We start from the raw sequence: 12,356 nt of genomic DNA on the forward strand, positions 1-12,356 counted from the left end.
GTAGCAGTTTTGAGGTCTGATTTAAGAAATCCTCAGCAGACAGCTCATCCCTAGTTCTTTTGACCGAAAACAAAGAGTTAGTTAAATTACGGCTCTCTAAACGTAACTGAACATAATCATCAGGGCCTACCCTACCATTAATGTCATTGAGCACTAACTGTATTCCCCGCTGTATGGCTTCAACAACCTACTGAGCTGAATTTATTTGCTCAAGATGGACAAAACGAAATTCCTCACAATACACTGACCCCCCCAAATCTGGATACTTCACATTGCCAACTTCTCACTCTCTCCATATACACTTCGGTATTTTCGGGGTTACTTGGGGGTTCATCTACGGGATCATTAGCGGCATCTTCTACATCAGATGCTATTTGAAAGTCAGACTCTGAGGCACCTCCATGAGGGTCATTGGGAGTAGAACGGAACCCGTCTAGAGAGGCCTCTGGGGAATTTGCTAAACCAGAGTCTGATTCTGCCTCCCCATTTTCAGACAAGCCAGTTCGATAGCCTCCAGTAGGGGGCATCTCTTTGTTTTTTTCCTCATTACCTCTTTAGCCATTTTTAAAATTTTTACAACAACCCGGGCCTGGAACTTTTTGGCCGCCATCTGTTTATCCCCCAAGCGCTGTCCCCCCTTTTGTTTACACATGAACTGATGTGTACCCTGGAGGGTGCCCCTTTTATCCAGGCCCCTTTTCACGACTAGTCATGCCTGCTCAGAGCCACACTTTCCAGCCCTTATGTTTTTCAGCATGGCTCTGAACCAAGCATCATATTTTTCCCATTTCTTTCTAGAATCCCGTTCTTTTAGACTACCCGAGGATACATCCTCCACCACTTTTCTGAGGGAAGCCTCAACCCCTTCCCAACTACTAGAATATGGGGGAGCTGTGACGAGCTTATGGTTTTGGGAGAACGGTTTGTCAGTTCTTGGTTTTTTATTCACAACCCCTAGAGCGCATGCTCCGGGTTTGTGAATGTGGGTGTTTTCGCTCACAGTTTCCTCAGGGCTTGGTGTGGTGATGACCACCGAGGAACTGGAGTTGTGGTGGCATGGTTGTTTTTTACCAGAGTCTTTTGTTTTGTCCTTGGGTTTGACGTATATGAGGTTTGGACCGCCCGGATGCTTCAGCTGCGCTCTTGTGCTGTTTTGCGTTATTAAAGGTCTCAAAGCAGATTCCTGGTTCGTTGGCAGTTCTGGAGGAGATGTCTTGTATCTCCGACTACAGCATTGTCAGAAAAGTTGCCCAGGCCTATGAGGGGAAAAAAACAACAACATTTTAGAAAAACTGAACTTTACCACCTCTCTCACCCACACCTATGTATTTACTTAAAATACAAAACCTCATAGAACAACCAAACCAATAAGCAAAATATATTTACTGGGCTTCATCCATCCATTAGTCACTGATGCTGGTGAATTTTCCTTTTCAGCGGTCTCTTTCCTTTTTCTTTTCAGCTTGTTTTCCCTCTGGTCTAAGGATCTCTCATATTTTGACTGTACTGTGGAGCAAAGAACAACGGCATTATTATAAAACACATGAAACCATCTTGTAAACATACATATCACACACACACTTCATTAGGGTGTTTTTCTATTTAAAAAGTCATAGCTTTACAACAAAATAATCCAATTCAGGCTGTACAACAAACAGGTTTTTAAATACATCTCATTTTGCAGAATAAAAACCAAAACTGCTTTTAAAATCCATTTTGCACAGAAACCCTTGTTAGTTTAAAACACACATACCACCAGTTTAAAACCCACAGTTTGCAACCAAATACTTTTCAAAAACCCCACATGCATTTAAAAGCCACATGGTTGTTCTGACCCCAGCCATGTGCCTTTGTTTAGTTAGTAGCATTCACCTCTACCCCAAGTGCCTCAAACCCCATTTTAAAAACCCATCACATTATGCACAGTAAAAAAAACAAAAAACGTTAGTTTAAAACAAACAAAGTACTTAAAAAAAAAAAAACTATGCCTTGCCCCCCCCCACAGACACACATACACACACACACCCACACACACACCAGCAGCTTTATAAAACACACCAAACCAAGTTTGCAGCCATATACTTTTCAAAAACCCACATGCATTTAAAAGTTTGTTGCAAAAAAGAAAATAAAAAATAAAGTTACCTTTCACTATGCGATAAAGTGTTGCAGGCACACGCTTGTTCTGTTCCCCCTCATGTGTGCTTAGGCCTTCAGGTTCAAGAACAAGCAAAAATGTTAGTTAGTATTACCACCAAATCCCTATACAGCCTGTGTAATACTTTTTTTTTAATTCAACAGTATTAAGCACAACTATAGTTAAAATGGTTTTTACCTTGGCCTGGTGGTAAAATGCAGTTTAAAGTTACTGGTTCCAGGCTAAACAGATCACACTGCAATAAACATAGGCACCATTATTTACTAAAACAGCATGGGCAAAGAGTGGCATTATATAATATATAGTTTCAGAGTTAAAGACAGCAAGACTTAGCTCTTTTTGCAGTCCAGCAACTATCCAAGAAAGTTTTCTGTTGAAAAGGACAAACTGTAGCATACCTGAGGTTTGTATACCCTCTTAGCCCATTGTTTCAAACAGGTTAATTTAATCACCCCTCCCATAGCATTCCCTTTTGTGATCTGGGGTAGTGAAAGCATTTTGTCTGAGTGTGTGTGGTTAACACCCCATTCAGTTCAATGGACTAAGGATAGCTCAGTGGTTTAAGCATTGGCCTGCTAAGCCCTGGGTTGTGAGTTCAATCTTTGAGAGGGCCACTTAGGGGTCTGGGACAAAATCAATATTTGGCCCTGCTAGTAAAGGCAGTTCTATGAGATAGGTATATCTCCATATTAACTCTATTGTCTGAACTAGATTTGTTTTATTGTAAGCACATTTTTAGGATTTTTCCCCCTCCCACAACAGACATTTCAGCTTTTTGCTATACACACACAAAAAACCCCCCACAAGAGATAATTCTCACAAACAATTATTTTAAAAAACATACAGCTCCTTGAAAACAAACCAACTGCTTCATTAAAACTTTTTAGCTCACTTAAGGGCCAAAGGCCTTCTAACAAAACACAGATAGACACAAACCCCCCCTTTTTTAAAAATTTACAGCTACCAAGTTTTATATCGCATGTTTGTCCCCTCACCATTCTCTAACTTAATTCTTTTAGATTTCTTACAAATAGGTTTTTTTTTAAGCAGGGTTCTGTAACTCTTTGTGCGGACTAGACGGTCAATATAACGCTCTAAGCAGGCATCTTCCGCTTTGGTCATTTTCTTTAGAACACGGTCAGGGTCTGCACTGAATTGCACAGCATTTATCAAGGTCACCCCTTGCGCTAAATGTTCTTGGGTTAGGCACAGACATTGCATACCATAACCTATGGCAACAACAGTGTTTAATAAGCTTTCCAAACACAGCTCAGCACACAGGCCCCGGAGCTTGCAGTTTATATCCACTGAAGCCCAAGTCACACTGTCATGGTGCCTTTGGCCTGGTGCATCTATGACACAGCTCTCACAATCTTCAAAAAGCTTTTCCCTAAGGCAGTGTTTAAGGATAGCATAAACAGCAATGCGTACAATAGTCCGCATGACTTTTTTACGCTCACGACGTGGCACTGGCTCAGTTAGTTCTATGCCAAGCCGCCTCCTAAACTCCTCATAGCCATCATCCTCAGAGTCCTCTTCAACAACTTGTATTGGCGTTGAGCAAAAACATGGTGGGGCCAGTTCATCTTCGCTGCTTGATGCATCGCTGTCCGGGTCCTCTAGAAAGGCATCGTCGAGCTGTTGAGAAATTTTCAGAAAAGAAAACACGTGTAAGCACCCCTCACTGCTTGTTTTTTAATTTACGCAACCCCCGGTTCCTACCCCATTACCCACCCCTCCTCGACCGCCGCTTCTTAATCATTCATTTACCTGAGCGCCGTCTTTTCCGTTCGCCTTGTCTGCCGGTGACTCCCCCGAGCCGCAATCGCCTTCCACCTCTGAGGGGGTGGACAAAGAGAGACCGCCACGCTCATCGGGGTGTCTCACAAGGGTTTCGGAGTCGGGTTTCGGCGTATCCAGCAACGGTTGGGTCAGAGGGTCCTCCTTGGAACTGCCGCTGATGTAGCGTTTTCTCCGCGGATGGTCAAAGACCCTCGGGGCTAAAACAAAGTCCGAAGTTCTCACGGGGGTGGTGAAGGAGTCCATGTTTCCTCTCAGCAGCCTTTCCACAATTTCTATGCCAAGCCTCCTAAACTCCTCATAGACATCATTCTCAGAGTTACCAACCCTTCCTCGACCATCGCTTCTTAAGCATTCATTTACCTGAGCGCCGTCTTTTCCGTTCGCCTTGTCCGCCGGTGACTCCCCCGAGCTGCAATTGCCTTCCCCCTCTGAGGGGGTGGACAAAGAGAGATCGCCACGCTCATCGGGCTGCCTCACAAGGGTTTTCGAGTTGGATTACTGCGTATCCAGCAACGGCTGTGCCAAAGGGCTCCCCTCAGTCGCTCCCTCCTCCTCAGAACTGTCGCTGATGTAGCGTTTTCTCTGCGGATGGTCAAAGACCCTCAGGGCTAAAACAAAGTCAGAAGTTCTCACGGGGGTGGTGAAGGAGTCCATGTTTCCTCTCAGCAGCCTTTCCGCGATTTCAAAAACACGTGTCCTTGGTAAGAGATGGCCACCTCCTCTGTCTGGCGCTGGGACTTATGGGGTAATGGTGCTGCACTCTGATTGGCGGAGGGCCTTGGGAGGAGTTCTTAGTGGGGTCACACGACTCACTTCCGGAGGGGTCACCCCAACCTGGAAGTCACCCTGATTGGTCAAAATCGCCTCTCAGGGCGGTCCTGTCGGCACGAAACCCCTCCTGATTGGTAGAGGGTGGTCGGGGGAGTTCTTAGAGGGGTCACACGACCCTCTTCTGGGCGGTTCGCCCCAAGGGACCAAGGGGCGGGGCTTAAGGGGTCAAGGGGCGGGGTTAGGGTTTGATTTATTGGTAGGGCCCTTATACTACTATAGTATTTGCACACACAGACATACCATAGAGACACAGCACAGCAACAAAAATACACCACACTTTTGCAAAGACACACATACACAGCACAGTGACAGATTCACTCTCCCCTTTCCAGATATTTCTGACTCTTATATAATAAGCAAAATTTAAGAGTAGAAATAATATAAGAAATTACTTAAAAAAGGAAGGTGGATTTTTCTTTTTCCAGCTAACTAGTAAAGGCAGTGCTTTGTTTAAAATTTTTAGCAGATTTTCATGGCAATAAAGAGGATCAACTAGCTGTGTTACCAGAAACAATGTGTCACAAAATCACAACTAAAATGAAGTTTGAAAGAAAGATTATCCACAAATTAAGTGACTTTGAGAAGACTCAAACTATAATCACCATTTTTAAGATTTGTCTCCCAGTTTTTAAAAATAGTTTATCTCCAAATTAATGGGAAAATATTTTTTTTCATTTATATACATTACTGAATAAAAAGAGCATGCATAAATAACTTAGGGAACTGAGTTACTTGGCAGCTTTACTACTAAGATTCTTTTGTAGTTAAATACAAAAAATATTAATGATTTAAAGTTGGAATTCCAACAAATACTAGTATGGGGTGCAAGAAACTGCACATCAAGTCATACACTGCCCACAAGCTAAGGAAATACAGGAAACTAAGCAAACTAAGAAACAGAGGAATTTCCTGACGAGACCTGTGGTCCATCTATTCCAGTACCTTGTCTCTAAAGGCTTACACTGGATACTTAAAAGGAAGATGTAAAATCTATACATCTAATTGTACAATACTCTAACAGGGTCATATTTTTCTTCACCAGCTGGTAATCAGCTTATTGTATGTGCTGAAGAGTGAGGGTTGATAGCACTTGTAATATTATCCTGAGTAGTCTAAACACAGATGCTATTCTTATTTATATTTGGTTACAGAGATTAAAATGATATTATTCAGTTTTTGAATGTATTATGAGACACAGATTCTATGACAGACACTATGCATGTAAAATAAGGCCCCAGTCTTGTTCACATACATCAATGTAAAAACTCACACAGATGTCAATAGTGCAGGAATGGGCCTTACAGTTATAAGTTGTGCTGTAAAAATTGTGCTTTGGGGTTCACTGAGAAATTCAGATATACTAGCACAGAAGCCAAGATAGTTTCCACATTAATTTTGGGAGGGGGAGTAAGGTGGGCTAAAAAGTGAACTATTAACTTTTCCACAGAAACTAAGGCCATATTTTTTACTGTCATAAACAAAGACAATTCCACCAAATTCAATGAAATTGCACTTGCTAATACCAGTGATGAATTTTGCCCTGCAAGAGCATGGTCCAAGTCTCAAAATAGCACTTCCAAGAGTTTTTTTAAGATGGCTATATTCTGTTAATCAAAATAATAGTAGTATGAAAATCTGCTTTTGGAGAGGAAGGAAGAGACATAAGTGCTGATCCTGCAAATGCACACATACTTAACTTTAACCTTAACCTTTAACTTCAGTAGAACTGCTTAAATGCCAGAGTTAAGTACAAGCTTAAGGGTGAAATTCTGGCTCCATTGAAGTCAATGGGAGTTTTGCCATTGACTTCAGTGGAGCCAGGATTCGATAGTGTTTCCAGTATCAAGACCTTATTATGTATCTGAGACAAGCTCTGTAATAAAAGCATGAGGCATTCCGAATCAAGAACTGATTTTAACACAACTTTAGTAAGGTGTCATTTGCTGCAACCTGCCAGACATTTGTCAGTGTGAGAATGTCAGCAAGGATGCTTTTGAACCAGACAAGGGATCGGTGTCTCTGCCTCCTCCCCTTCCACTGTCATATGTTAAACGTCTCAGTACAACAACCTTATCCCAAGGAAAGTTTTATTCCTAACTGCCCCAGTAGTTGGAAGTTGGCTTAAGCTTTGAAGCATTTATAACTTTCCTAAACTCTTGCTTGTTTGTTTTTTAAATATTTATTATTATAACTCTGGAGTTTCTGGTTACCCATATAGATTTAAAATCCCTTTTAGAATCCTGTTATTTTTTTTGCTGCAATGATATTTTGTGGCAATGAGTTCCATGGGTTAATCATACATTGTGTGAAAAAGGTATTTCCTTTTATCCATTTTGAAGTTGCCACTTTTCAGTTTCATTGAGTATCCTCTTGTGCTTTTCTTATGAGACATGGTGAATAGAAGTTCCTGATTGACCTTCTCTCTATCATTCATTATTTTGTATATTTTTGTCATGTCCCCCCTTATTTGTCTCCTATGTACAGTAAATCTTAATCTTTTAAATCTCTCTTCATAATTATTATTGTCAACCATCTGTGAACCTTTTCTAATTCTGAAATCTCCTTTTTTAATATTTGGGACCAGAAGAGAAGACAGTAGACTAGAAAGATTAATTTCTACCCTTATTATTTTATTATTGTAACAACCTCTCTCTCTCTCTGTCTCAGTATATATAAATAACACATGAATGAGATAAATATATCAGAAGTGCCTACCAGCCATCTGCCTAGTTGTTATCCATTGGTACTTTACTATAGGCATTGCACCCAAAAGAGCCTTGAAGAAGGATTTGAAGATAGGGTAAGGGAGTGGTTTTATGAACTACTTCAGGGAAGGTGTTCTATGCATAAGGGATGACATGGAAGAAACCATGAAGGTGGGAGAAGCAGGCAAATGGGTGAGGAAAGCTCACACCATTGGTGGAGCAGAGGGCAATTTAGTAAGATTAGATAGTAGTAACCCAGATAGATAGGGCGAGGCAAAGTTATGTAGGGCCTGCCTTAAAGATAAGGACAGAAGCTTGTTCTTGATGCAGTGGATGAGGGGCACTCAGACAGTGGAGTGCCATGGTCAGAGTGACAGACCAGAAAGATGATTTTTTAGCTGCAGCAGTTTGAATAGATCTGAGAGGATCAAGTTGGGTGTGAAGAAAGCCAAAGGTTTCAGTAGTTCAAAAAGAAGATGATATGGGCTAGGGCAAAGATTTTAGCTGTGCAGACCAACCGAAAAGGTTGGTATGGAAGAAGTAGTGGCAGGATTTGGACATGGCCTGCAGAGAGGGAAACATTGAAAATGGTATCTGGGTTTCAGGCTTGAGTGACTGGGTGGCTATTGGAAGCAAATATGAAAAATGTGAAGAGAGGAGGGTTTGGAAGGCAAGATGAGGAGCCTGGTTTTGGCCTTAATAAGTTTATTCAATGGCATGCCTATGTTTGCAGTAATTGCAGCCAGGCACCGGTGAAACCCATGGCTGTGGTGCCAACAACATTCTGAGATTTTGGAAACAGTCTTGACAACCACCTTGGTGGGCCAAAGCAGCAGGAAAGGCAGCTTAAATGTCTACCTGGGGTTTCCCTTTGTGTAAAAGGAATGTTCAAGTGCTGAAGAGTCAGAGAAGCAGCTCTATGCCACTCCTTTCCCCTGGCCCCCAGTTCAGGGGGGCATTCCCAAGAAAAGTGGGCAGAACCATTCATGAGTATAAGAAAGCTCAGAACCTACCCTGCTTTTTACTTCAGTCAGAGTATGAGCAGGCCCTTAAACTGCATAACTCATCTGTTTTAAAAGATACATTTGATAGCATACACATTTTATTTCTGGCATTCTTTGGTCATTTGTTGCTAGTTCCACACACAACAAATATTTGTATTAGGGATTTAAACATAGATCAAAAGATATGCTTCGTACCAATGAACTCTGTTTTGAATAAGCCTGGTTTTTACATAGTTATCAAGAGTTGCATAGCTAAATACTGAGAACTTGGCTTAGCTTTGAACTTGTGCAGCCCTATAAAATTGATAAGTGTGTTAGTTGTACAATTAGTTTGCCAGAACATTCCAGGAATTATCTGTGTGTTGAGGAAATGGAATCAGTTCAGTCCAACAGAACAAGCTTGTGTGTGCTCACTCAAAATCACCTGGATTGATCTGTCGCTGAAGGATAGAAGCAATGCTTTTTAGCACATGGTATGTTGCAGAGGCACCTTTAACTGAGGATATATAGAGTACATCACTCAATAGACTTCAAGGTATTTAATTTAATTCAATAGTTACATTTCCCCCAGTATCATGGTTCCAAATATTTCTTTCAAGGGTGGTAGGTTCAAGGAACTTGCATAGGAATGCAGGACTTCTTTCTTGACTCATCCTAGCCTCATGTGCTAGAATCTTGCACAAAGATGCCAAGTACTTAGTGCTGACTCAGACTGACAGGTGGATCTTGATAGCACCAACCAGGGTAAAGAGGACTGGGAATATCCCTTTGGGCCAGAGGGAACTAGGGGTTGGGAGAAAGGAGAGCTCGCAGGGGAAATCCTAAAAATAGCCAAACTTGAGGGTAGAAAATGTAAGATGAGGTTTATGGGATTTTTGTTATTAAGTTACCAATGAAGTGAAACCCCATGGCAATATATGATGTGTGTCTATTTAGGGAATGGTGGGATCTTAACCTACTTACAGCGACATTTTGTGAACATGGTATTAGCATATGTATTGGTAAATTTAAATGTTATTGTAGTTATATCCTTTATCAAGGCAAATGGATTAGGGACCAATTCTACAACATTTATTCATGCTGAGTAGCATTTACTCACACTAGCACTCCTAATGGGCTGCTAAAAGTCATGGTTCTAGATCTGGACCTTTCTAGTCAAGTCAATTCAATGCACTTAATGTGCTTCTTTTAAATACATCAGGTTTCATTTAATCACTATTGCAAACTACAGTTTTCCTCTGCAGTTGTGTGTTCTTAACAATTTTTCAGTTAAAACCTGCTGAATTAGTTTTGTTAGCACTTAACCAAGGCAGACCCAAGCCAGTTTTAGCTATAAAGCTGAACTTAAGCTGATTTCAGCTTGAGTGGACTTTGGCTATGCAAGAACAGAAGATGAATCGTTGCCAGTTCACCACTTCTGGACAAGCAAGATTAGGAGACACTAGTTTGATCTGAATCAGTTCTGTCAGTTTGTTTTCAAATGCCTACATTTTGAATTTTTCTTGCTACAGTGGAAGCAAATACATTCTGTTTAGGAAATTTCATTCCAGATTAAGTACAAAAGCATTCAAGCTCACCATTGCCCATCATGTTGACAGTTTTTCTGATCTGCATGAACTATTTTGTGACAACAGCATTGCATTACATTAGAAAACAATTAAAATGTCCCCTACATTTCTGCCACCAGTTGTGGAAAGCAGAGTCTGAAAACATGTAGTGGTGCATGGATGTGCAGTTTATGTTAGAAATGTACATTGATGTTTTGGGAATATACATATGGAAAATATCAGCCAAAACACAGGAGTCTAGTAAATCAATAAAGTGAGGTTTCCATAGCCTGGAGCCAGTACTGCAGCTATCATTATGGGCAGTGACCCCTCCCACCTCCAGCATCTCTCCCCCAACAAGTGTTTTTAGCCTTAGTGTAAAATAAATCTGTTGTTATGAAAGCAATGTATAGATATGAAGTTAATTCATATTTGGCTAAATTGGTTGGCCTAAAACTAAAAATTAATTTTTCAGTTTAGCTATAGAGAAAGTTGTGATTTCTTCATTTAGAAAATAACTTAAGGTGCCTGGTGATTCTGCTCCTACTGTCTTTTACGTTGCACCAATCTGCTTTTCCATCAAGAGTTTGATGGTTGTACAATTTTTAGTTTTTCAAGTGTCATGAGAGCAGTTCTGAGCCTAAATGAGCTGTAGTTTTATGCACAACTACAAAATGGGGAATAACTGGCTAGTTGACAGTACTGCTAAAAAGGATCTGGAGGCAATAGTGGATCACATATATGATTGCATATGAGTCAATGATGTGAAGCAGTTGCAAAAGAGGCTAATATCATTCTGGAGTGAATCAATAGGAGTGTCATCTGTAAGACACAGGAGATAACTGTTCCGCTCTACTTGGCATTGGTGAAGCCTTAACTGGAATATTGTGTCCAGTTCTGGGCACCATACTTTAGGAAAGATGGGGATAAATAGGAGATAGTCCAGAGAAGAGTATCAAAAATGTAAAGGTTTAGAAAACCTGACCTATGAGGAAAGGTTAAAAAAGCTGGGCATGTTTAGTCTTGAGAAAAGAAGACTGTGGGGGACATGGTTACAGTCTTCAGATATGTTAAAGGGAGTTATAAAGAGAATGAGGATCAATTATTCTCCATGTCCACTGAAGATAGGACAAGAAGTAATGGGCTTAATCTGAGCAAGGGAGATTTAGGTTAAATATTAGGAAAAACTGTCTAACTCCCAGAGTAGTTAAACTTTGAAATAGGCTTCCAATGAAAGTACTGGAATCCGCATCATTGGAGGTTTTTAAGAACAAGCTGGACAAACATCTGTCAGGAATGATTTAGGTTCACTTGGTTGTGGGTCAGTGCAATGGGCTGGACTTGATGACCTCTCACGGTAACTTCCAACCGTACATTTCTATTATTCTATGGACAAGGAAGAACCCTGATTCTGTTCCTATTGAAGCCAATGCCAAAACTCACGTTCAATTCACAAGGAGCAGGATGAAGTCTAATATCATTCATCTAATGATTCACTCTATTTTGCATATGTATTGAGATGTCTATAGGATCAGCAGGTGAATGTCTGCTTTTAAATTCATGGCTTGAAAGCTTGTCTCTCTCACCAACAGAAGTTAGTCCAATACAAGATATTACCTCACTCACCTTGTTTCTCTAATATCCTGGGACCAACACAGCTACAACTACACTCAAGTTTTTTTATGTCACTTTAGTAAAGCCTGGAATTTGACAGTCACAACTCTTTATAAAAAAAGAGAAAATATATTTTTAAGCAAAATAAATTCCTCACTAAAACACTTCATAGATTACTCGGATATGGTTCAGAATCTGGCCCTTCAATTATTCCAGTTTTACACTGGTGTAATGGAGATTAGATTCTAGTCCTTGATTTATAATGACCCTATCTGGCATATGTCAGATATTTTTCTTGAATGTTATTTTTGACTATATCATTTACATTTAATATAACTGATTGCAAATGCCATTGCATATACTTCTTAGATTGTAAGATCTTGGTAACAGGATCTGTGATTTTGTATGTGTTTTTAGATAGCTCAGCACAATGAGGCCCCTAATCCTCCTCGGGGACTCTGGGTGCTACTGCAATATATGTATTAAAAGTAATAGTAGTAGTGTAGTAATAGTAATAATAATAATATAATAACAAAATATATACTAATCTTGCAATTTTATTATTTTGGTTGAGTAGTTTGTAATCTCATTTCTCATGGATATTGCTGCTTAGTTCCTGTTGAATTGAATCATGAAGTATTCACTACTTTTGAAGTTGAACACTGTAATTTAAGGATTTAACCTATATGTAGGA

General features: G+C 40.3%; 1 protein-coding gene across 1 annotated transcript; it reads right to left on the reverse strand.

Moving 5' to 3' along the window:
* Positions 1-1,638: 1,638 nt before the first annotated feature.
* On the reverse strand, positions 1,639-4,204 carry LOC117879167. The gene is made up of 4 exons (XM_034774160.1): positions 3,929-4,204; positions 3,529-3,796; positions 2,146-2,211; positions 1,639-1,643 (listed from the first exon to the last, which is right to left on the reverse strand). Exons 1-4 carry the CDS (start codon positions 4,202-4,204, stop codon positions 1,639-1,641), a joined length of 615 nt encoding a protein of 204 aa, XP_034630051.1.
* Between the last annotated feature and the right edge of the window lie 8,152 nt (positions 4,205-12,356).

This window comes from Trachemys scripta, chromosome 6, assembly GCF_013100865.1.
Source record: "Trachemys scripta elegans isolate TJP31775 chromosome 6, CAS_Tse_1.0, whole genome shotgun sequence".
In the NCBI taxonomy this organism is placed as follows: domain Eukaryota; kingdom Metazoa; phylum Chordata; order Testudines; family Emydidae; genus Trachemys; species Trachemys scripta.

Coding starts and splice junctions, on each gene's coding strand:
- LOC117879167 (XM_034774160.1), bottom strand. CDS start 4,204: ATGGACTCCTTCACCACCCCCGTGAGAACTTCGGACTTTGTTTTAGCC. Junction 3,797..3,928: donor ACGGAAAAGACGGCGCTCAG/GTAAATGAATGA, acceptor ATTTCTCAACAG/CTCGACGATGCCTTTCTAGA. Junction 2,212..3,528: donor GGAAAAGCTTTTTGAAGATT/GTGAGAGCTGTG, acceptor TTGAACCTGAAG/GCCTAAGCACACATGAGGGG.